Source organism: Pteropus vampyrus, unplaced genomic scaffold (assembly GCF_000151845.1).
Source record: "Pteropus vampyrus isolate Shadow unplaced genomic scaffold, Pvam_2.0 Scaffold2, whole genome shotgun sequence".
Lineage (NCBI taxonomy): Eukaryota > Metazoa > Chordata > Mammalia > Chiroptera > Pteropodidae > Pteropus > Pteropus vampyrus.
The window spans coordinates 36,409,899-36,437,358 of NW_011888783.1; the positions used below are offsets into that span (position 1 = coordinate 36,409,899).

General features: G+C 34.4%; 1 protein-coding gene across 2 annotated transcripts in view; it reads right to left on the reverse strand.

Moving 5' to 3' along the window:
• The window catches only part of ACVR2A (activin A receptor type 2A), a 77,634-nt gene that overhangs the window by 47,831 nt on the left and 2,343 nt on the right, over window positions 1-27,460 (reverse strand). The window contains exon 1 of one of the 2 annotated variants that reach the window (XM_023530264.1): window positions 3,705-3,814. The exons of the other annotated variant lie outside the window; for it this stretch is intronic. Coding sequence (XP_023386032.1) covers window positions 3,705-3,723 — 19 coding nt within the window. The 5' untranslated portion in view covers window positions 3,724-3,814. Of the gene's footprint in view, window positions 1-3,704; window positions 3,815-27,460 lie in introns of those variants that run through there. 2 annotated transcript variants of the gene reach the window in all.

A 27,460-nucleotide genomic window follows, 5' to 3' on the forward strand; every position in this document is an offset into this window, starting at 1 on the left:
TTTCTTAACAGAAGTACTGGACTCTGCCTGTCTATCCTATTTTCTGCTTCCCTATTTATTTTAGCACAAAATATTAACAGTTTTCACTAATGGATAGTAATGTTTCTGGATCCCTGAAACTAACTTAAAAAGAAAGGCTGAGAAGTATAGACTCCTTCAAGAGCCTGCCATGTCCTATGACTTTCCTTTTTATAAAAATGTTTTCTGTGATACTAAACAGCTTTAAGCTGAGGTGATGGGTTTGTCTCTTAATGTGACATCTTTGCTAATATCATCTTGAGTTCCTCTGGGAAAAACGAACACAAAAACACACATGAAGTTCTGAAGTGCAACATTTTTAATGCTCATTTTCAAGCTGAAAGCACAGTATTTCTAATTTATTCTATGCAGCTAGTGCCTGCAATTTATGCTTCTGGAGGCAACGAAACTCAAAGCAGTGTTTCTCAAAGTATGGAGCTTGCATAACCTCCATCAAAATCACAAAAATGCTGATTTCTGGGCCCCAATCTAGACTCACCAAATCAAGTTCTCTGAAAGTGTGTCTGGCTGCATTTTTAATAAGCATTTCTATATGTCAAGTTATAGGTAGGTATTAGGTATGAAAATAAGAATGTTTTTAAGCATGAGATGTTGTAACTCACACAAAGTACATATTCAATAATAGTCTGCTCGCTCTCTCTCTGGAAATGGAGAAAATGGGGGATTTTATTTTATCCCCAGAGAAAGTACCCTAGTAGTGGGGGTGGCTTTTGTTCTTGGTTGGGTTTTTTGTTTGTTGAGAAGAGGTGTTAATTGATAGAAAAAGAGTATTAAAAGTAGACTACAGATAATCCCTAAACATGATTTCTACTTTAAACAATGAAGAGTCATAGAAATCATGAAAAAAATTATTCCTAATATTAATAGAAGTTAGGAATTATTTCTAATATTAATATTCCCAATATAAACACTTTAAACCTCTTAATTTAAAGATCAGAACAAACATCAGTCTTTCTTTCAAATTATATATCCATTTGGTTTGAATATCTACAATCTTGTTTAGCCTCTATGCAACTAATAAAAGCAAAATATTACATGGGATGAGGAAGATAAAAATAAACTCATTATTTTGTGCACAGGAAATCTTGTATCAAATACTTAATAATTCCTGTGATTCACCAAGATTCAACTAATACAGAAATCATTATATATTTATAGCTAAAAGTCACTGCCTATATGTACAAGTATGCATTATATATTGCAATGTATGTATATGTAATTTGTATTACATATATTACAATCTATAAGATTCTAAAATTATTTTTTCACTTAAATTTATTTTTACCAACTTAAAGATATCTTACTTGACCCTCACAATAATTCTATGGGGTAAACAGGCCTAGATATCATTATTCCTGACCAACTCCTACTCTAGACTTACAATAAGTAGATTCATACTTGAACCAAAACAGATCTTAGAATCCTTCCTGGTGGCTGAATGCAATGTAGTTCAGCTACACTTGAGTGCTAAACAGAGCTTCCTTGTATCTACCCTCTGTGGTTGATTCAGTGGGTCTAAGGTGGGTCTCAAGCATTTTTATCCAGTATTCAAGGTGATTCTAATGCTAGGAGGTCCTCAAGCCACAAGTTTGAAAATCACTAATCAATTCAATCCCAGTTGAGTTCCAGAGAGATGAAATGATTAAGTCATTATGTGGCAGAGCTGGGACTCAATCCCACTTCTAGTCTCATTTTCACTTTCCACACCATTCACAAAACATGACTTAGAAAATCTTTCTTCACTTACTAGGAATTAAGCATAAAGAAATCTTCATCAATTATCAAGAGGTTTCATCGAGCTGAACTCTGAAAACTGCTTTAAGGGGTAATAGTTTAGAAGATATGATGTGAGCATGTATTCCAAAAAACACTATTGTAACTCTTTTTTCCTCCCTCTGGATATTCCAAACAAAGAAAATAGGAAGATGTGCCATATTAGTCAAAGTCGCTACATGCATAATCTCAGTTAATCTGTATAATTTTATAAAATAGATACTATTTCTGCCAATTTGACAGCTGAAGAAACTGAGGTTTGAGTGGTTGTAATTTGCCAAGGAATATAAAGTGGTCAGGCCAGGACTGACCAAAGTTAAAAGCATGAACTCAACCTCACTTATATACTATGGCCAATGTTCCTATTACTAGGTCTTATTCACTGCCTAAGTAATAAATTTTGATATAGTATTCTGCATAATCTTTTATTTGCTTTTAAAGTCACTAAGAACTCTGTCCGGTTCTTATTTCATAAAAAATCAATCATTTACCTCAGACCCTTCCTCTTTACTATATTAGTGTAAATTATTTTCCTGCCTCCCTGCTACCCACATTATTTCTCTGCAATCAATTTTATCTGCTGATCTCAATGGTTTCTCTTGGGTGTCATTATGAATAACCTGCTCTCCTCCAAACTGTAATGACATAGCCTAGGCTAAAAAGCCCTTGATTGGGAAAAATGTTTTCCTTAAAATGATAATCAATTACATTTTTCTTCTTATAGTATATTGGCCATTGTCAAGTTCTGCCATTTCTTATTTTCATCTTCTTTTGAATCTGCTATTCTCATCTTCGAGATAGTTCCCCCACCATTTACCAAAGCTATTTCACACCAGTTTCTCAACTGTCTCCTGAAATTACATACCATTTCATACAGAATTCCCTGTGCTAGGTCTATCTTAGATATTCATGTTTGTTTCTCTTAGGCCTTCCCCCTGGCATCACCATAATTTCACCAAACCTCTAGACCTAAGCTGTCCAATACAGCAACCACTAGTCACGTGTGGTTACTGAGTGGTTACTGAGCACTAGAAATGTGGCTAATCTAAATTGAAATGTGCCATAAATGTAAAATACACACTAGATTTCAAAGACTTAGTACAAAAATAAATCTCATTAATAATTTTCATATTTAAATACTATTAATATACTGAGTTAAATAAAATATATTATTAAAATTAATTTCACCTTTTTCTTTTTACATTTTTTAATGTGGCTACTGGAAAATCTAAAATTAACATTTTGTGGCTCACATTTGTGGCTTGCATTATATTTTTTCTGTGGCACTACTGCAGATACTCCACCACCCTGAACTTAACTGACCCAATGCCCTTGTTATAACATGTGTCATATAAGACCTTCTTAGAACATATCCAACTCTTTCAGCCATCTCTTCAAAGTTATATCATTCCATAAAAAAAATCTAAAACGATGCTTCATCACAAATAACATATGTGCGCATTTCAAAGAACACCATCTAGAAATGAAGCTACTGCCATGAAGTCTCTAAACTGAAAACTACAAGTGTCAAATGAGCTACTAAAGGCACATAACTATCCTGCCTAGTCTAAAAACAGTCCTCTCCTATATTTGCAAATTATGCTCTGACATTTTTCTTATTGCTCTCTCCTGTGTACTTAAAAGGTGCCCCAAGAAGGTAAGGCAATGGCTATCTCCAACAAAGGAAAAGGGAAATCCTAAAAACCATCAAAAGGTAATTTAGCAATAACTTCTATTGCTAAAGTATCTAGATGTAAAACTAAATGTATATAAAATTCTGGAAGTTAGAAGATACATTATTAAGAAAGAAAATCACTATAACTTTCAGAAAGGATGCATTTAACAGCATCTGCCACAAATCCTGTTCAACAAGATGTGACTCAGACTCCTACCATGGTCATCTAGTAGCATTTCTGTCAAGTGAAGAAGTCACACCAATACTTCTTTAATTGTCTTGGCCAAGAGACGCATCAAAGACAACTTTCATGAATCTGCAGAATCAGAAATGAGAAACCAATATATCAGATGAAAAACCAATGGTTTGTTAATGTCAGACTGGAAAAGGAACAAGAGAGAGCTTTCTGTTGAGAAATACTCTGAAAATACAAACTACAACAAAATGTAAGCTATCGCTGTTTTAGGTCAACTACTAAACATGTTGATTATCCATGGAACCCAAATATCCAGTAAGACATAATAAGAAACTTTTTATATCGAGCTACATTTTATTTTTAATTGGGCTTTATATAATATGTTCAATGTGGAAAAAATAACATATGACTCCTCTATGATGGATGAAAAACTGGTAAGTGGGACACATTTAAGAGATTAGCTATCAATTACTAAAATTTTACTGTGGTAAAATTTTACCACAGTGAAATGAATACATACACAACAAACTATGGGCTCCATGTTTTCAATGATAATTCAGAGAAGGAAATGGAAAGTATGTGATCAAGTCTGCCACTATGTGGGATAAAATAACTTGCATCAGAGAGTAAACAATCTTCACCAATAAGAGTCCCTAATACAGCAGGCACTCAACAAATTGTTTTTCCCCTATTCATGCCAAAGACCAACAAACATAAAAAAAAAAAAAAAAAAAAAAAAATCAAGTCACAAGAAATGTAAATGGAGGAAGAGAATGAGCAGAAAAATAAAAAGTCAACTTGAAGATGATAAAGAAGATGGCAATGTGAGCAGCAATTTAAGATGATCCTAAAAAGCAAGAGGCAAGATTTTCTTTAAAATGAAATCTAATAGATGGTTAAGTAAGGGGCTTAGTCCTCAGAATATTTATGAGTTTTTCAATATATATCTGCTCAATTCCACTGACACTAAAAAGACAGTACAAGGCTTAAAAGCAGCTGTCCCTCACTTTTGCTTGCTGGAACTTACTGCAGGAGATAGCACAACTTTTTACTTTTCTTCACAAAATATTGATATACCAGCTGTAAAAATTTATTTATAATTAAATACATCATGTATATATAATGCACAGGCACCTAAGATATATATTCTGCAAATTTTCCTGAGGGATAAGATACAAAATTTTTTATTTACATAAAACCCTGATTTAAAAAGTAGACCAAATTAAATTATTTCTTGATGTCCCATCGGGTCCTTAGAATTAGGTATTAAAATTCAAGGAAAGTGATTAGCAGAAAGTGTAGGAGAAAGCTTATTTAATAATTTATTTGGTAATAATGTATTAACTCATTGGCATTTACTCAACGCTGACCATAATGAAGGAGAAAATGTCTTCCTAATTGTTAATATCATAAAAATCCACAGGTATAAAAACTAGAACTTGCTAAAAGCAGGAGAACTCATATTTCTACATATGAGTTCTGGGAACAGGAGAGTAGTACCAGTCATCAAACAATAACCATATTTAAGTACCCAGGGTATGCAAAACGTTATGGAAATATACCAAAAGAAATAGTCTTTTTCTGTCCTTGGGGAATCTGCAATCCATTCTGAATAGTGAACACATTAAAATCTTACAAGTTATTTAAAATAATTTGTGTACTTATTTGCAAGCCAAGTACATGAGGAATGTGAAGACTCAAGGAGATTAAAAAGTTTCATAGTAGTTTATGAAAAAGATTCTAACTACATTTGGAAAGTAAAGATAGTTGATTGTCTAAAGGAAGAGGGTACCCAAGGAAAAGAATGGCACACATGCAGAGAGCAGTCTGTAATGAAAAGTAATGAAAAATCAGAAAGTTCATTAACAGGGAAGAAAGAAATGGGGCCTTCACAATATAGTCAGTGGATAAACTATACAGAAGAAATAAGGAAAACCAAGGTAAATAGTTCTTACAACTAAAAGACTTATGATAACTACATATTATATTCATAGTCACTGGATAGTGACCTTACAGGTTAGTAGGCCTGAAAGTGTAAGGGTAAAGGGTAAAACTCTGTCCTAGGCAGTCCACAGGGTACTAGATAGTCAGAAACAAAGTGCAATACCTGCTCTCAAATTGCAAATGGTCAAAGAAGAAAAATCAGAAGTGGCTTGTTAAATTCAGCAATCTGGAATGGTATATTTTACTCAAGGACTAATTCAAAAAAAAGCACATACAGGCAGAGTTATTTGAGATTAAAAGTACATTGTACATTTTTTGATTAAAGAACTATCAGAGATGACGAAGTAGAAAGAAACAGGCCAACGCTTAATTTGATCCTACATAAAAGTACCAAAGTGACTAACAGTCATGTCTGAATATTAAAAGTTTCCTTATACTTCAGACATTTTTTACTCCAATTTTTTTTGGTTTTGAAGAGAACACATGCCCTCCTCTCACAGCCCTATACAACCCTTTCTCTCTCACACATCCCCCCCCAACACTCTCACATATATCCTCATCCTCCTCTCACACATCCCCACAACCTTTACAATCCACACAGTTCTCTCATCCTCCACACCAACCTTCTCCTGTACCCCTAAGCACATTCACACCCAATTCAATGTAAATGTGCCATTTTCATTGATCCTTCCTATCTCACTTAGTTCATGTCCCGCCCCTCACCTTTTCTCCCCCAACTCTCAACCCACCACACACAACCGCTTTCCTATCTATCTAAATTTTAATTCATCTTTCATTGAAGTCCTATTTCCTTTATGAAAGTTTCCCAACTACTATGCCACTTGATGATTTTTCTTGGTCCTGGATTTTTTACTTGGCTGGTATTCAGCTGGTTCTTCATACAACTTAGCATTCAAATATAAGCTGCATAATAACATATACTGTTGACATATATAATTCTCTCTTCAATTAGAGCATAAACATAAGCTACAGCTTTGTTTTCTCTGTAGGAACGTAGTAAGAGGCCACACCCCTTTTAAATGGCTGTTTCCCTACATACTATTTCCCTCTCTGACTTAAACTTGTCTAATAGCTCCCCAACCACATTCAATCCCTGGATTTCCTTCCACAATTTCACAATATCACATTTAAACACACAACTGAGAGGGTCTTGCAGTCATAAACTGGAAGTTGGCTTATGGAAATATGCAAAAGGCAAGAATGAATAATCGGCCTCATATAAATAATATTAGATCAATTTTAATATTTTTATAAATAACCTGGAAAAGCATATATCCAGCAAAACCTCCAAACTTACGGATTTCAAGATTTCAAGTTACCAAGTCAAAAGGCAAGTTATCAAGCCAAAAGGGAGAAACTTTAGAAAGTTCTCTGAAGGGTATAAAAGTGTTAATATTAATGTTTTCTAATATTTAATAAAAATTATTCTTGTTAAATGATTATTTATGAGGGAAAAATCTAGAAGTCATCAAGAATATTAAAAGGCAATGACAGAAAGTACTGATGTATCCACAAAGGGCAAAATTTTATAATCTTTAAGAACTAAAAAAAAAATACAAAAAAACCCCAAAAACAAAATTACTAAAACCTTGTACAAAATAGACAGGTTACCCACATCTGATACTTCAAGAAGACACAGAGCTTTTCCTCAAAATGTTAAACTAGTGTTACTTCCCAGTTTAACATTCCACAAGGGTTGTTACGGGGAGTGGAGGACAAAATCTTAAAGCACACCATCCAAGGCTCCATTTCATCAGTACTCAATTTATTTTTCTAACCCTATACCCCATTACATTTTCTACTGCTTCTCTCCTGTCTAAAAGGAGTAGCCAGCATATCTATAAATATTATATTTACTGCCTTAATGCTCTTGCATATGCTGGCCACTCTGCATAGAATCTTCTTCCCTATCAAAGGCCACTTGGTGAAATCTTGCCATTCTTTCCAGGTCCAGTCAAATGCCACCACCTCCACATATAAAATTCTTTTTATGTCTAATCAATGAACTTGAGCAGACAAAAAATTCCAGCAGCACTGAGCCAGGCACCAAGAATTCAGAGATGAATTAGATAAACCTCTTATAGAACTAATGTGAAGAGAAAAAACTTGAGAAATGTCAATAATATAGGAAGTATAAGTGGATGAATTAGTTGCTTAGGGAACACAGAAAGGAGCATCTAACAACTTGCTAGGAAAGAGGGGTCCCACAGGAATTGGAGACAGTACAAAATAAGTGGAATTTGGAGACAAAATTTGGAGGATGGGAGAGGTTAGAAGTTTTTTAGTATTCTAAGATCAAAGTGGCAGGCAGCAAGTGGCAAGAAATGAAGCTGGAAAGAAACAATCCCAGAGAGTACTGTATGTCATATTAAAAAGCTTGACCTTCACCCTGTGTAGGTGATGAGAAGTCAGTGCAGGGGTTTTAAACAGCTGAGTTTTCGGGTCATATATGTATATTCATCATAGATATCTTAGTTTCTGTAATCTCATGGTTTCTAGCAGAGCGTGGAAGACAAGTTTTCTTTTTCCCTGGTGTTCTTTGTTTGCTTTATTTATGAGTAGGAGAGGGAAAGGTCCATTTAAGACTCCAAGTAAGGGATGGTAGGAGTAAGACTAACACACTGGTGATGAGAATGGGCAAACAAGAATAGATTCAAGAAATAGTCAAAAGGTAAAATTCACAGGATTTAGTAATTTCTTGGATTTGGCAGAATACTTAAGTAAGCATTAAAGATGGAATCCAAGTTTCTGGCTCAAAAAGTTTAAACTTTACTCTTTCCCTTTCTATGAGCTCTCTCCTGAACCAACTCCTTGAGCACATAAAAATCTCAACTTTACCTTTCTCCCCATCTCCCTACAACCTTCTCGGCCAATATCTCTTAAAAAATAATCGACCACAGCTAAAGCAACTTCCTCAATCAACATTTTACTCCTCATCTTCAACAACATGGTCTTTGTTTCCACCATGCCACTGAATGTCTCTCGCCAAAATTACAAATAATCTCTGAATTGACAAATCTAGTTGTGACTTTTCCCACTGTATTTTATTTGATATCTCTGACACTGCTGAATAGTCCCTCTATCTAGATTTAACAATTGATGCTATACTAGTTTCCCTTCTAACTTTCTGGCAACATCTTGGTCTCCTCTACAAGTTTTTCCTCATCCTCTCCCCCTACCCTGAAATGTTAGTGTTTTCCAGAGTTTGACCTTTGGTCCTCTTTTTAGTCTTCTCTCTGCCTAGCTGATTCCATGCCTATACATCTCCTGGCTAACAGCCTTCAACATGAAGTTAACACTCTTGTGCAAATCAAGCCCTTCATGATCTCATTCCTGCCCAATTCTGTAGGCTCATCCTCCACCACTGCTCCATGCCCTATAATATGCCTTATGACCTAGGTCTCATGAACTAATTCCAGTTCCTCAAACATGTAATAATTATTCATGTACCCACATAAGTTGTTTCCTCTGCATTTGTATGGCCATCCTTGGCTCCTTTAAATTCCTTTTTACTCAAAGTGCAGGAGCTGACAGCATGGCAACACTGGGAGCTTGTAAGAAATATAGAACTTCAAGCCCCAGTCCAGACATACTAAATCGACATCTACATTTTAACGTTATCTCAAAGCGATTCATATGCATATTAAAGCCTGAGAATCACTGCTTAATTTATCATGACCACTATTACAATATACAACCGGTATCACAGAAAAGTCAAATACAACACTTTCAGAGCCTTGGTAAATCTCCCCCTTATACTCACTGCTTTTGACAGAGTAGTAATGGATTCTGATATTAACTCTCCTGTTCTTACAGTCACTTCTCTCCCTCTGGATTTAATGCTTGATACCATTTTGCTGGCCATGACACTGGCTCCAATGTAAGATTCTCACTCTCTAACCTGGGGCTATATGTCCTCAGACCTTGGAGACTCCCATAATGGGCTTTCTCAGGAGAGAACACACCCACCAGGCTTGATAGAGACGACATAAAATATTCATCCCATTTTATTCACCTGGTGAACTCCTAATCACCCTTCACAATTTCTCCAAGTCAGGAAAACAATACCTGACTCCAAACTGAATTAGGCCTTTTTTCCGTAGTCCCAAGGCACTCTAATACAGATATAATATGCTGCGTAATTGCTAGTTTACTCATCGTTCTCCTCCAACTAAACTGTGAGTCCTCTAAGGTAAAGACTGCGTTTTATTCATCTCCATATTCCCAGTTCTGACATATACTTAATGTTTACTGGATGACTAATAAATAAGTCTGGAGTTCAAGAGGAAGATCAAAGTCAGAGATATAACTCTGGACATCTACATTTAGTTAAAAACTAAAGATGAGAGATGGGATTACTTCAGCAGGGAAGAGCATATAGATTAATAATTCCATAAGGATTGAACTCTGAGACACACAAAACTAAAAGGATGGGCAGACTGAATGTTAAAGTGGTAAGGGGATGTAGTCAAAAAAACTGAGAGTAAAGGGACAAAAGAATTTCAAGAAGGAACAGAGAGACAATAGCATCAAAGTTACAGGAAGGTCAAGTAACTGAATATAGATAACAAGAATCCTTGAGATTAGGCAATTAGAAAATCATTAATCTTTGAAGGAATTATTTTGTTTATTTTGTGATAACAATGAGTTGAAGAGGAAACAAATGGAACAAATGGAAGCTATGTAGGATAGAAACCTTACAAGAAACTGGACAGTGAGAGGAAAAAAGGGAGGCTCTTCACATTATTATTAAAAAAATATTTACTGAGCACTGGACACTAGGAATGCAGTGATAAACTTGAGAACTATAATCCCTATCCTCATGGTGCTTTTATTTTAGCAGCAATAAATTCAGGAAGAAACAAAGCCAAGAAGGACACAAAAAGACTAGATCAAGGAAAATCTAAAAAGCATTCCTCACTTAGTGAAGTTCTAAAAGACAACCAAAGCCTCCAAAAAAGAGAGAAATGTCCCTTAGTGCCGGATGCCATTAATTTTAGTAATTAATATGTCAAATATTTTTCTATTAAATTTTAAGTTTCTGAATGTGTATTATGTTTAGAGTGTAAAGTTTATCATTCAAAAGTGACTAGTTTCTTAGACAAAGACTTCATATTCCTTTTCAACCTTCACAGTACTGGGCATACTGAGAAGTCCAAAGTAGGTATCCCTTAAATGTCGATTAATTTCAATTATAGCTAAAGGAATCAAGGATACGATATGAGTTTTCTATAAATTCAGTCACTTAAATTCAAACCAAATCCCTATGGATTTATTACTTTCTACTACTCATTTGCCACCTTTCGTTCATTCTTCCTAGTCTAAGAAACATAGAAATAAGGGCTTTCCTTTTATTCTCTTCAGCATCTTTCAGTTTTCTGCAAGCTAATCTATAAAAGTTAGAACAAGAGAAAACTGAATTCCTTGTATTTGGAGAAACAAAGTATGTTATATCTTTTAATCAATCTGTCTTAATGTGAATATGGGCAAATTCAAATGCCAAAAACAATCATACTTATCAAGGATGTTCTTCCTCAACCATCCACCATAGGTTAACAGGCAAAAAGTGAGTAATTAACAAACTACTATCAACAAATTACTTTCCAAATGAGTCAAAGAGATCCTGGATTTGTTTTCTTCTATGTGTGCAAATTTCAATTCTACCTCTCTGAATCAAGGTATAATCATTTTTAAAAATGCATTTACTCTGATCATTTGATTCACTAATTACTCAAGTGGTGATCAGAGCAAATGGATTCTGACTTAGTTCAGATTCTGGCTCATTGTATAACCAAAGGAACAACTCCTGTTTCTCAGCCTTTAAACAACTGTGGACAACCAATTATTTTTATTTAAGGGGTGGAGAAAATTTGTTGTATCAGCTCCAGGAACTATAACCACCAAAAACTCAATTTGATAACTCAACATTTTTCACTATATCATAGGTCTTAAGGGATACCAGAAACAGTGCCTGCCGTCACAGTAGGGACAGGGGGAGAGAATCCTGACAGAATAGGTTCAAAGAAAGTCACACTACCCTGGAATTGGTAATTCATATTTTAATATACACGTCAAAATATTTAATTCAATAGAAAGAATAAATGTAAGCTCTGCAGACCTAGGTTATATAAACTTGTTTTGCTACGTATTTATGTAGCCTTAGGCAAGTCACTGAGTCTCAGTTTCCTCATTTATAAAATGGGGATGATTTTTATTTTGTAGGCTGAATCATACACATTATCACTAAAACTTAAAAGCACTTAGCCCAGAGCATGCAATAATTGATGGCTGTGAATAATGGCAGTTTTAACAAATAATAATCATTAATAGCTATTGTTTTACATAATGCTTGGGCTGTGACATTACTTGCCACTTCCAAATTTGATCAAAGAAATGTAATAATGTAAAAATTCTGCCACATGTGAATGAGACTCACCTAATAATGGCCCATCAGGAAAACAATTTTAACCATTTATCAAAAGCAAAGTGATTCAAGGATGTAAAATACAGCATAAGGAATATAGTCAATAATACTGTGATAACTATGTATGATGTCAGATGGGTACTAGACTTATTGGGGTGATCTCTTCGTAAGTCATGTAAATATCTTATCACTATGTTGTACACTTGAAACTAATATAATATTGTATGTCAACTATAATTGAAAAGTAAAAAAAAAATTTAAGCAAAAATGATTAAGAAAAGCACTTCTACAGAAATCAAAGGTAGGATTAACCTACAAATTTCCTTCAGCAACAATTAACATATGTGGATTTGGGTTGCCATCAAAGCTATCCTAGCAAGAGCACAATCACCTCTGGCCTGGAATTAGCACTCACTTTGGTCTGTCCTACTGCTGTATCACTACTTCTGGCTCCCCTCCTCCCCTGTCAAGCATGCATTTCAATAAGTGTGGTACAAGGATTATCTGCAAAACAACTACCTCTGTAATTGACTGCAAACATTTCCCCCAGCAAGCAGGGGGAGATGGCAGCAGAGGGTGAAGTTGGTAAGCATTCTTTACTTTTAGAAAAGAATGCTGAACTTAAAAATCAGGGTTTAAGTTCTAGCTCCACTGATCAGTGACTTCAGGAAAATTCTATTATCTCAGTCTGCACTAAAACAAACAAATCAGGAAACCTATTTCAAATAGGATCGAACAGGCACAAACATGAAATTACTTAGAAAACTATAAGCATTAATAAATGGAAGTTTTCTTCCCAGATATGTTGATATTAAAATACTGGGAAAACAAAATACACTTTTGGAAATTTCAGTTATTCTTCTAACATATCCACTCTTTTGTTTTTATCTCAGTTTGGAAAGAAGGTTTTAAGGTGCTCTCATTTGGGAATATACTACTGAATGATGCAATACTCCATGTTACTTTATAATTTTCTAAAAATATCCCCCCCAAAATCTCTATATAAAACAATACTATGAATTTATATAATCAGAAATGTTAGTATTCCTCCCTGAAAACCAACCGATGTTCTAAAATTAAACCAGAGTCCAATAAATATATAAATATAAATATTATAAATAACATAAACACTATTGTATCCTAAACAAAACAGCATAGCCATCTGCAAAAGCAGTTTTTCACTAAATATACTGGAATGCCCTCAGTTTTAGATTCACTGTACTCATTCCTATTCGATAAATACTTCAAAGCTAGAATCTGTACTAGGCTAAAACAACAAGTGGCATCAGCAATTTTTTTTATAAAGACTATTATTTTAGAACAGTTTTGGGTTCACAATAAAATTGAGAGTAAGGTACAGAGATTTTCCATAAATCCCCTGACCACACACATGCATAGCCTCCTCCATGATCTATATCACTCACCAGAATGGTACATTTGTTACCAAGGATGAACCTACACTGAAACATCATAATTACCCAAAATATAGAGATTATCTTAGGGTTCACTCTTGGTGCTGTACATTCTACAGGTTTGGACAAATACATAATGACATATATCTATCAGTATAATATCATAGAGTATTTCCACTGCCCTATAAATACTCTGTGCTCTGCCTATTTACCACTCTCCCTGACTCCATCCCTGGCAACCACCGATCTTTATACTGTTCCATAATTTTATCTTTTCCAGATGTCACATAGTTGGAATCATACAGGATATAGCCTTCAGATTGGCTTCTTTCACTTAGTAATATGCATCTGAGTTTCTTCCATGTATTTTCATGACTTGATGACTCATTTCTTTATACTGCTGAATAATATTCCACTGTCTGGATGTACTATAGTTTGTTGATCCATTCACCTACTGAAAGACATCTTGGTTCTTATAAGTTTTGGCAATTATGAATAAAACTATTATAAATATCCATGTATAGGTTTCTGTGTGAACATAAGTTTTCAATTCCTCTGGGTAAATACCAAGGACCTGTGATTGCTGGGTCATATGGTAAAAGGATGTTTAGTTTTGTAAGAATCCATGAAACTGTCGTCCAAAGTAACTGCTCCATTTTGCATTCCCACCAGCAATAAATGACAGTTCCTATTATTCTACATCCTTGTCAGCATTTGCTGGTGTCAGTGTTCCAGATTTTGGGCATTCTAATAGGTGTACAGTGATGTTTTATTGCTTTAATTTGCATCTCCCTGATGATGTATGATATAGAACATGTTTTCATATATTTGCCACCTGTATATCTTCTTTGGTAAGGTGTCAAAGTCTTTGGCCCTTTTTTTAATTGGGTTGTTTGTTTTCTTCTTGTTAAGTTTTAAGAGTTATTTTAGACAACAGTCTTTTATCAATTATTATCAAATATTCCAAATATTTTCTCCCAGTTTGTGGCTTATCTTTCAATTAATATTTTATTGAGTTATTTAGAATGCTTACTACTTCAGAAATCATTCGAATCACTTTACATATATTAACTCACTTACACTTTATAACAACTGTATGGAGTAAGTACTACTATTATCTCCATTTTCCAGATGAGAAAACTGTGACACAGAGAGGTTAAATAACTTGCCCTAGGTCACAGAGGCAGAAAACAATGGAGCTAAGAGATAAGACCAGGCACTCTGGCTCCAATGGTCTTAACTACATCACATTAACTTAGCACTACATTTGAATGAGTCTGAAAGGACTCGGGTCAGCTAGTAGATGAACACATTAACAAATAATTCTAATAATGACTACAGCAAGCAGTACCATAGGGATAAGCCATATTAAAGTCTTCAGATATTACTAGTTGAAATTAATTCTATTAGAATTAGTAATTCCCATAGCAAAATGAAGAATCCCAACTCAGCCTGAGAAAAATGAATACATTTTATTAGGGTCTGTCAACTTTCCATTCAATTAACCAGGTATCTATCTGTTTGTTACGGCCTTGCTACTTTTCTAGTTAAGAACAATAACTTTCTTATCAATCCTTTTCTTCCAAAGACAATTCTAAATCAAGTTATGAGATCAGAACCAGCATAAATTAGTTTTCATCATAAACTCAGTACATAAGAGAAACACAGATGTCTTAGACATGTATTATAATTTTTAAGTACTTAAAAGGGGTAACAGAATCTGGACTAACCAAGTGCTGCTTAAGTGAGATGTTCCCTTAATTTTAGCGTATCAAAGAGTCTCCTCCAAAGCCAAGACTTCTGCTTGGTAACACAATTAATGGCAGGCCCTGTTTTACCTACACCCACTTGTAAATTGCTATCTGGAAATAGCTAACTCATCTGAGTGGCCAGGTGGCCCTACTTGAGTTTCCCTCCTCATTCTCCTTTCATCTAAAGACAAGATCGTATTACTCTTCCTCACTAAGCCTCATCGTCTAGCCCTTGCTGTTTCTAGCATGAGTTAAGAGCCCATACTGGCTGAGGTATGAATGGGCAGGGACAGTAGTATAAAGGCAGAAGAAGAAAAAATAAAGGCAAAATGACAGAGTTCCCTTTCTTTCTTATACATCGTGTCATTCTCCATACGGAGTTCCTAACCATTTTCTTCCAGTGGCCCTGTCCTAATACCTAAAGCTAATGCTTTGTCTCAAGCAATTTGGTGAGTTGCCACCAAATGAGAATTTTTTTTTGTTCTCTTAAACACAATGGAAGTCATACATGGCTTCTTTCCCTACAGGAAAAAACGTCATATAATGGATGAAGCACATATTCCAAAATAAGTTAAGCATCTGCTTAAATCTCAGCTGTGAAGCTTACTGGCTGTATGACCCTGTTTCCTCATGTGTAAAACACGTAACTACTTCATAAGGTAGCTCAGTACCAAAAACACACTATAGAAAGCAGTCAAGAGATTTCCTTTGTATTTTTCATTTGACTCTGATATACCATAAGAGAAATCTCAGGATCAGTATCTCAAACCCTTAGAACACAGGCTTTCAAACTTTATGACCACATACCATAGTAAAAAATGCATTTTTCATTGTGACTCAGCACATATATAGATATAATCACACACATAACTGAGATTTCACAAAACAATACTAACCTTTACTGTGTGTAATTCATTTTGACATTTTCTATTTTCTTTCTTTCTTCCTCCTCTCCCCCATAACCCTTCCCCTCCCATGCTCTCCTTCCTAATCACATACATGAAGCTCTTTTTAGTCCTGTCACCATACAACCCTACTAAAGCCTGAGGAAACAGAGTACTTCCAGGATGTAAAGCGCAGAGGGTAAAAGAAGAGAGGTCAGGGAATAAAGAAAGTCTGATAGTGCTGGGGAAGAGTCTGTGTTTCTTTTGGTCCAAGAAGGAATACTCAATCCATTTTCCCCCAGACCAGTGTTATTCTTGGGGGTAAAATTATTGTATTGCTATAATACGGAACACCAGAGTTTAAAACAATATTGTCAATTGGTCTGGGAACTTAACCAACACATATCTTCCTAGGTTTACAAAGCTTTTGGAACATAATATATTTATAAACTGGGGAAGGGGTGTTACTTGTACAATGCTCTGTGTCAGAGGTTGGTACACCGCCTCTCTCAGGTCAAATCCAGTCTGCAGCTTGCTTCTGTACAGCCCCTTAACAATGGTTTTTACATTTTAATGGTTGAAAAGATCAAAAGAATATTTTGTCACACATGAAAATTATATGAAATTCAAATTCTAGTGTCTATAAAGTTTTATAGAAATGCCATCACACTGATTTATTTACATATGAATTTCGTATGACAAATATTTGTTAAGCACCTATTATGTGTCAGACACTGGGAAAAACTACAGTGAATAAGTCAGAAATGGTCCCCCTCATAAGTATTAATGGAAGGCAAATGGGGAAAAAAAAAAAAAGCTCAGATAAATAAAAAGCAATTGGTTTGTTGAAGAAACCACCAGAGGGCCAATATGGCAAAAGGTGAGGTTAGAGAAGGATGATATCAAGCAGTGCCTTTAAGATCACTGTAAGGTCAAGAAATTCTCTAATATTTTATATTCCACTGTTTATGGAATAAATTGCTCTCTACTCTTTGAATAAATCACTATATTATTACAAATATTTGCAATAATATTTGAAAGTTTAAAAAGTTTTATGTATATATGTATATGTGAGTGTGCTTGCGTTTATGTATGTAGCCTTTGATCTTCACTGTAATCTTGTAAGGTAGGTATCATAAACTCCATTTTACAAATGAAGATACTAAGGTGACAGAATTTTCCCCAGTTCACATGGTATATCATCATACCACAGTAATGAAATTCCCAACACACGTTTTCTCCCTACAGAATGTTTGCTCTTTGTACTATACCAGCCCAAGACTTGCATAATTAATTACTTTTACTGAATTTGAAGTGAAGGAGGTTCTTACTGCTGTTTGTTTTTTAGAAAGCCATTCTTTACTACCAACAGCTACATTTGTACCAACAAGATTAGCTTTTATTCCTAATAACTAGCCCTTACTGGCCAACCACATGTTCCAAAAGTAAAAATTCTAAAATCTGTACAGACTAGGCTCATCTACTCTTCTGCTGATTTCTTTCCATATCATGGAAAAAAGCTGGTTATTAATTATAAAAATACTGCTTAATTGAGGACACTAATTATATGTTGCTAGATTAACAGGAATTACAGCAGAGGCTATTCTCAGGTGCCAGTAGTGAAAGATAAGACCAAAACTATACTTCATTAATTTAAAAGGAAAAAAATAACACATTTCTTCTCCAACTGTAATCTTTTAACTTTACTCCATCCTTCAGGAGTGAGTAGTTTATTCTTCACAAAAATCATTCTGATAGAGGTAGTTACTAGAGAAACTAGTACCTGACAGTTTGTTAGGCCCTCTCACCAGTTAAAGCCTCCTAATTTAATTGCTTCTATTATTTCTAGTCCTCTCAGCTAATAGGCAATCTCTATTTACATCTTAACAAATAATATAATTACCAATTAATTTCCTAATTCGACACTCAAACCAGGTTTATGTGTCTCTAAAGAACTAAGGAAGAGAATTAAAATGGTTACCAATAAGATTTATTATATAATATTTATATAGAATAAAATGATGGTCAGTAGTTATTTGATCATTTTTCCCGGTCATTTAGAAAGGTGTTTTATTCTACTTCTGAATGCCTATGAATCAAACTGCTTTACTATTACCTTGCCTATCTTATATAAGTTAATATCTTACAACTGCCCTTACCCATAATTTAGCATTTTTTTAACTCTGACTTTTCATTTCCGTATCATTTTAAAGTGTACTTTTACCAGTAATTTCAAGTCTTAGCTTAAACAGAAATAATCAGCAAATTCGATTCACTAATCCTGCAGTATGAAACTTCACTATGAGGCAAAACAAAGCTTAGCAACTAGTTCTTTTTCTAGAACAACTTTATTTACGGTAATAAAATGGCCTATAATATTTACAGGGTGAAACTACACTTATTTATAGACAGTAGCTTACCAAGGATAGTTGGCTTTACCTGCTTCTAAAATGAAAGAAACCAAATGAAAAGAGGCAGCCACCATTATAATTTTAAATTCAGTAAAGTCTTATGTCTCTTCTGGTTTTATCTCTGTGCAATAATGCATTTTTTTTAGTCAAAGATGATGCTGTTGAACTTCTGCCAATATAGAGTCGATTTCCCTGTGCCAATTTCCCCTCCCACTAACAGTAGAGGCTTGAAATCAGTAACGGATAAAAATATTCAAGTTGACTACTCAGAGGCCACAGCTCTGAGTAAAAATAATAGCCCACGATATTAACTATTTATCCTTTCAGCCTTCCTTGTAAGACCTTGATAACCTGTAAAGATATCAAATTCCTAAGAATTAAGATACAAAATATGCTGAGTTTCCACTTCTGAATCTTCAACTATACCAAAAATACGGTATCTTACAATTTTAAAACAAAAAAAAGGTGATCTTGGGGGGCGGGGCTGGCATTTGAAATGAGTAAAGCCAAAGCTTCAGCGAAAAATAAGAATATGCATATAAATTAAGAGATGTCCTAAATCTAAAGATAGGAATTTGCCACAAAAATTCAAACAGCCTCTGATATGTTTTATTATCTTCTTTTTGAAGTTTGATGTTTTTGTTTGTTTTTTTTAAGATGTCATAGTCTAAGTTCTCAAGTGCACGATAAACTCAAACATTTCTTTTTAAGTAATAAAAAGTAGGGGGAAAACTGGGGTAACTAAGAAAATATAAGAGGAAGACTGGTAACTATAGGCAAACTTCAGAAAACAGAGTATGTTTAAAGGGATCTTGAAGAGTCTCTCTAGCTTAGGCTGATATAATAGTCTTGTAACTGGTCTCACCTCTTCACTCCTACACCCACTGTATTTTCCAAATAGCTGCCACAGTGATCTTCACACAAAACCCAGATCTAGCTCCTCATTAAAACTCTTTGCCCTCTGGATTTCATTCTAATTCCTTCTCACATTAGATCAAAAACCTCTGCATGATCTTGTCCCTATCTCTCTAGTCCCATCCCCACATTCATTTCTTCAGGCAGCCAGTCAAATATTTATTGAGCTTCCACTCTGCCAGAAACGGTGCTATGCCCTGGGGGTACTGTGATGAAGGTGAGAGGTGGCTCATCCTCTCCCAAAGCTGACACTCCAATATGGAAAGGGCAGATAATAAATAGATAAACTAAGTTTAATTAGAGATTGTGACATGTGATGTAAGGCCAATGAAGAGTCATCCTCTCAGGACCCTGTTTGTTTCTATCAGAGTACATAAGACAATTTGTAATTATTTTATTCATCTGATTACTTACTTTATGACTATAAGCTCCATAAGGTCATAACTGTCTGTCTTGTTCACTGCTGCATCCCACACACTTAGCACAGTGCCTAGCATGTAGTTCAATATTTGCTAGTAAAATGAATAATTATTTCATCCTCTTTAATTTAGAGATGAGGAAAGTAAGGTCTCGGTGGTTGCTGAGGTCAAAGAAGAGTTGATAGGAAAGTAGAAATTTGAATGAGAGACTCTAATGTTTTAGTCCAAAAATGTTATACCACATTCAAAATATTGATTTCAAAACTGAAGGATGTTTTCAAAGCCTGTAGCTGTTACCCAAAAAAACAAGACAAGAAACTTTCAAGACTTCGCTTTTACATGAAAAATTTTAAAACATTAAGGCTTAAATGTAACTGTATAAGAAAAACATTTTAAATTCCAACAAATAAAAAGAGATAAAGATTTCCTCCAATGTTTCCTTTTAATCCATACTAGAAGGAGAATTTAGAGAACTCTTTGTAAAAGAACCATGATATGTGAATGTTCTAGATATTTCCTGGCACCTATTTGGCACTCTTTATTGATATTTTCTTTGGCTGAATCATTTAGTCGGAATATTATCTCGTATTAATTGATAATTTGCCAGCAAATTAAAAATATCCCCTAAGATATTTTTAAATGGTTTACACACTACATTTTTAAAAATAAGACTTAAAGATAGGTTAAAAACTAACATAAATATGTGAGAACTACCATGAACCAGGCACTCTGTTATGTGGCATATTATTTTGTTTAATATACTTTGGTTTACAAATTTTTTAAAATTCTCAGAGTTTTAGAAACTTGCCAAGATCTCTTAACTTGCCCATGTCTCTTCCTCTTGAAATAATGCCTTGGAACAAGCTTGATTTACTGTGTGCAGTTATAAAGATGTGAAGACCAACAGATTTTTCTTAATAATTAAAGTCTCATTTCTATAAAATATAAATTACAAAATTAGTGATCACAAACAGAAAAAATCCTCCCTCAAGTTTTATATATAAATAAGCTTATTTTTATTACAATTTGTAAAGATGATTAATTTTTTAAATGTTTTAAAAAGCAACCCCTCTCTATATGAGTCCTTCTAATTATCTTATTGTTTTACATTTATTTTCTCCAGCAACATTAGAGAATACAATGATTACCAATGTGACTACTACTAAAAAATAGTCAACCAAAAAAAAAAAAGAGTTTTATCTAGTCCAAAAGAACGGTTACTGAAAAGGTTTAGGATTCAGGTATGAATAGCATATACTAAGTCAGAAAAGTTTCTAAATTTACTTCTATAGAACAATATAATTTACTGTGAGGAAAGGGCCTCATGTAGATTTCAAAGAATATAATCTGGATGACCAGTATGAGTAATTCATGCAATTACCAGAATTTAACTATTATTTAAACACAAACAACATATTGATCCACTAATGCTTACAATTTTAACTCCAATGACTACATATTCATCATACAGTATCTCCGCTCCATAAAAGAATATTACATGCTCTCATGTTTTTTATGTACTCTTTTCTAAATCTATGTCTGTATTTTCATTCATGCTTATAATATAAAACCATATCTGTGTGTAGAATTTGTTATGAAAGTGATTCCTATTTTCTTCTGGGTTGTTATTTCTTTACCAATTTTATTTAGTGGTGCTACCATCCTATCTTAATCTTCAGGCTGCTTTTCTGTCCATTATTCCACATACATCTATTTGGGACATCCAACAGGATATCATCCACTCCTATCTCCTCTAGGTTTTAAGTACTTTTCATCTGGACTTAAGACCCTCAACTGAGATTGTTCTGCTTCTCAAGCAATTATAGACATCTTTTCATCACATAGATCTTTTCTTCAGATTTAGTCAAAATTCCTTCATTCTAACTTGCCTTTCATCCATGGTCAAGTTTACTCCCAAAAGCCCTCTGTGTTCCTGATCCTAATTTGTAGATGAATATCCTTCTCAACCTCCTGCCAAGACCTTTCTTTTTCCTATTATTAGGATCTGTATCTTCTAGCAAACCTTTCTAAATGAAAAAATCTGAACGCTTCAAAATTACAATCTAATTTTGCTTTAGCACCTTTGTGCTTAATTCATCCAGTTAGTCCAGAAGAGAGAAGAGCTCAGCCAAGGCAGGTCCATGTTCTCCCTTGGAACCAGTTTTCCCTCAATTCCGTACCGAAGCACACTTTCTCCATTGTAGATTAAATAATGAGCATATTTTTCAGTGCACATTATTTCCCACTGCAAATATTTACTTGTGCAGCTAACTTCTCTACATAAGATGCTGGGTGGAAAGATTAAGAGATTGTTGAACTAGGTCAGTTTTTAGGAATTTAAAACCCATTGGTCATTGAATTAATGGATCAAATTAATTTTTTACAATAAAATAGAATATAAAAATAAACAAGAGTTCATGAAATTTCTATTTCTGAGACACATACATATTTATGTACATGGGAACTGAGTCATGATGCAATGTGTATTTCTTTGGGTTATGAAAGTGATTCCTATTTTCTTCTGGGTTGTTATTTCTTTACCAATTTTATTTAGTGGTGCTACCATCCTATCTTAATCTTCAGGCTGCTTTTCTGTCCATTATTTCTGTCCAGTCAAAAAAGCTGAAAGCTACTGAACTTGAAGATCCCTACGATGCCTTCTAAATCTATATGATTAAGATTAAAAAATTTAGTCTAAAAATCAGCAACAGCTTTTTTTTTAAATGAGCAGAACTTAAGGATACCATAAAACAACCAGCAAAATCATTTTTTCTTAATAAAATATAACTATTACATTCTAACCTTAAAATTAAAGCATTATAAAGCTTTTAGAGTAGGAAAAGAGTTCAGAGATCATCTAATCTAAGTTTATCACATTAACATATACAAAAAACTCAGACCCAGAAAGGAAAAAATTTCACTTCATTCATTCAATAAACATTTGCTGAGAACCTATTGTGCCAGGTTCTAGGATTGGGTCTGTGGAAAAAGAGAAGATGTCTTTGAAGAGCTCACAGTCTAAAGTATACATATACATATACATATACATATACATATACATATACATATACAGTCAAGTAAACATTTGCAATAATTACTGGAATTGAGGTAATTCAAGGTAATTTACAAAGTGTAAAAACAACAGAAACTAAATGTGGGCTGGACGGAAGAGAAAAACGTTTCGAAAGAGGTACTACTTTCCAGTCTTAAAAGCAAGGAGTTAGCCAGGAAAAGGAGGAAGAAATAACATGTACAAAGGTACCATTCTGATATACAATAAAAGAGGACACATTCAGGGAACAGCAAGTTGAGTTTAAATAGCTGGAATATAGGACTCAAGATGAGGAAGAGCCACAGCAGAATACCTAGCATTTATGTGACATTTAATCTTCAAACCACTCTCTGAGGTATGCACTATTAATATCCCCATTTTGTAGACAACAAAACTGAAGCACAAAAGGTAAAGTGATTTGCCCAAGGTTAAGTTGAAAAACTAAGGAAGTCTCACTCTAGAGCCTGTACTCTCAGCCACTATACCAAGAGGTTAGAGAAAACATGCAGGAACCAAATGATAAAGGACTTTGTATAACATTCCAAGACTTTAGACTTTATGCTAAAGGTGATTCACAGTCAGTGAAAGATTTTAAGCAGGAGTGACACATTCAGATTTATTTTTTAATGAGATCAATCTGGCAGCTATGTGGATGGACTGGAAGAGGAAGTAGCAACAGGGAACTAGCTAGTATTAGCTAGCAAGGTACTACAATAATTCAGGTGCGAAAAATGATAGATGAGCCAGACAGTAGCAGTGCTGGCACCTAAAGCCAAATCTACTGACCAAGGTAACCACATTCTTGTCCAGTATCCGTAAGAAGCCCCTATTTTTTCCCCTTAAGCCCATCATTCTAACAGTATACGAAATCCAACCTCAGACAACAACACATTCCTTTTAGGTCCCTTTATTAAAGAAAACCTGACCACTAGATGTGTTGGGTACATGAAAGTGACTAAGAGAAATCTAGCTGGAGAATGAAGGAAAGTCAAATGCTCTCTATAGCAGTTTTCTTACCTTCTTGACTGCTCCTTCTCCTTTCTCTATGCACTATTCCTGGAACTTTCATATTCAATAGTCAATTTAAAATCAATGTTCTGTCTAGACATGACTATTATAACCTAACAGAATTAAATCTACCACAGAGAAAGTCTAATGTGGTCCCAGCTGTGGCAATAAATATACTCTCTGGTCTGGTCAAATTTTGGCTTAAACAGAGACAATGAATGAATAACAATAAGAGGTAGACTTTTTGAAAGCAGCAAAGAGTTAAAGAAAACTAGAATATTAAAAAGGGAATAAGAGCAATCTAAAGTTCAATAAAGCCATTTGATTCCAAATTAGTACCACTGCTCCCAAGTGTGTGTGGTATTCCAGAAACCAACAAATGAAAGAACACTGGAAAAGATCATCTGGTCAATTCTAAAGCATTCTAAATTCAATCTGTTTTTATTTAAACCATGGGTGAGCCCTCTTGAGCCATCCTTGATGCTCAGCAATGAGTGGATTCCATAAACAAGCAGTCTGCAGTATAGGGAAGTACAGAAGGAATAGAGGAGGGGAAGAGAGTAAACAAAGGAAAGGAAAGGGGAAAGAAAAATATAATGAAAGGGAATGGAAGAAATGATGAGTTCTAAAATATGGAATAAAAAATGAAGTATTTGTGACCCCAACATTAAACGCTGCCAATCTTACCTAACTTACCTGAGAGGCACCATGACAACTGGCAACATAAGACGCCATGAAAACAAAAATTTTAATCACATATTTATGAGACACCAAAGATAAGAAATAAGAATCTTACAAAGATAAAAGAGCAACAAAATAGTTTTAGAATCTAAAGGGACAATTTCAAGATTTTAAAATCTCCTTCAGTTTAGTTACGCTTTATTTCCTATTAAATAGTGGTTCTAGTAGACCCAAAAAGTAAAATGTCAGTAGCACCAGAGATATACATGAGAGGTGTGTTACAAAGGCAATATGAGGCTTATTTGCATACTTTTTGTGAGAGTGACATCAGAATCTTTCCTCTCATGGTGTAATGCTACTTATTTTAAGAGTTCCACTGTAATTCTTATCCTGGCTGGCTGAGTTAACTTCCTTAAAACCATAGTTCCAAACAAGTTAAACACTTATTAATTATGGTCAAATTTCAACCTTAAAAAGGACAAGAGTCTACAATAGATCATAGAATATTACTCAGTATAGCCTAAATGAGCCTAATGGTAACCAAAACCCAGCTACTGATTCTTGAGAAAATTATGTAATTAAAAAATCACTTAAAAAGTTTCTTGAAATTAAAGTTAGCTAGACAAAATAAATATCCTTTAAAAAATGAATTTACACCTTGAATCATTCATGGAACATGTAATAGTGAACATATTTCTTTCATATAAAACTTAGAAAACTTTCAGGCACCATGTTAAACACACACACACACACACACACACACACACACACACACACACACACACACACCCCTGCTGCCACCGCTCTGCCCAGACAGTGATTTCAATAAGGATAAAAGGAAATATCCTTAAAGATGATTATTATAGCAAAGAGACTACTGGATCAAAAGCAAATATAATTAAACTCGATACTCTGATCAAACATTCATCACATCCACAAATATGCAATCTTCATAAGTATTCCATCATAATAAATAACTGGAGAGTTTATTCATAACAGCAAAATATTTTTAGTAAAGTATAATAGGATGAAATAATGTATATACCAATAGTCTGTTTCTCTAATATAATCATTCTAATTTTAAAAGATAATGAAATGATGAAAATTCTCAAATACAAGATCACCTGGAGATCATCAATACCATGTACTTATAACATTCAGATGACTGACTGTGGGAGGGAAAGCTGAGCCCTTTTACTAATATACAAATGCTTTTAGAAATTAAGAGTTTACAATAGGACTTCTCAACCTCAACACTATTGACATTTTGAGCCAGAGAATTCTTTGTTGTGGAAGGCTATGCTGTGAGTTACAGGATGATTAGCAGCATCCCTGCCCTCTACCCACTAGATGCCAGTAGCACACCCTCCCCTCTTCCCCTACAGTTGTGACAACCAAAAATGTCCAAATGTCCCCTTGGGGGAGAGGTACGAGGGTGGGGAGCAAACGTCACCAAAACTTGAGAACTATTGGCTTCTCATAAATAGGAAAAAATTCAAAATGAATGTGTGTATGGGGGGGGGGTGTTTTTCTTCTGGTTTTGATGTTCCAATATATCATATTTGATTTGATCAGACTACATTTAAGAGATTCTGCCTTTTAGAAAACAAAGCATTTAATATCTATCGCTTGTTAGCCAAGTTCAGAAGAGTCCCAGAAGATTCTCTATACTGCCAATTCCCCCTCCAAGCACACATACACTTACAGAAACATGCACAATACTGCCTAGTTAAACTAAAGAAAATACACATAATTACTTTATTTCCATTTCTTATTTCATCAAATATATGGACCAGACTGCTCCAGTTCCTACAGAATCCAAAGGAATTCTCAATATATTCACTGCAACTCATATAGTACCACAATAGCTGCATCACTTAAGGAAGGATAAACCTAGGAACTAGAGCAAGTATTAAAGTCGTCTTTACATTTTAACAAATTGTCGGAAACGATACAAATTAACCACAATGCTTAAAAAAAAACAGTGATTTACAGAATCTGAGGAAGAATAAGAGGAATGAAAAAAATCAAAATCAAAGGGAATCTGAAGGCATTTCATGATGAGGGCAAAACTCAATAGTTTCCCCTTGAATGAGAGGGGGAAATTATACACTTGGCCATACCCTACAGAAATAGTCTGTATAATCCGTCTTCAGAAACTGAAAAATCAAAGTCCACAAAATACTAAAGAAAAGAGTAAAGATCCATCTTAAACACTCAGAATAAAATTGTTCTTTACTACTATTCTCTATTTGATTTAAAATAGTCAAATATCGACACAAAAAAACTGAAAACTTGAAATTTTTAAATTCTCATAAAAATAGCCATCCTTGTGCTCCTAGCATGCCAGATTACAAATTACATAGAAAAATCAAGTAGGAAAAGAAACATAATAATCCTGTTTTTAAAGTGCATTTGATTCATAACAAAAGCCCTTTTAAAAATCAGGCATTTTAAGTACTAAAAATCTTCATGTATAAATATGGATTAAAGTCTTGAAGAATATTTCAATTATCTTCAACAGAAGTATATTTTAGTTCAACTAGGAATGTTTACTTAAGAAGCTATGCAAAAATATTTAATATTAGTCTAATGTAAGTAGAATATGCTCTATAGCAACAAATTACTTTATTTTAAAATTTTAGCTATAAACCTCCTGGCCCAGTGAAAATAATCCTGTAAGAAACTAATGCTCAATTCTTTTTACTCCCAAACCAACCAAGGAAAGCTGTAAGATCTGTAGCGACAGCCTGCTTTTCCAGAAGTAATACCTTGAGACTGCTCAAGAATAACCTCCTTCACCAATTAGTGTGACTCAGGTGAGCTTGGGAGGGAATATCCACAATTCCTTGGTC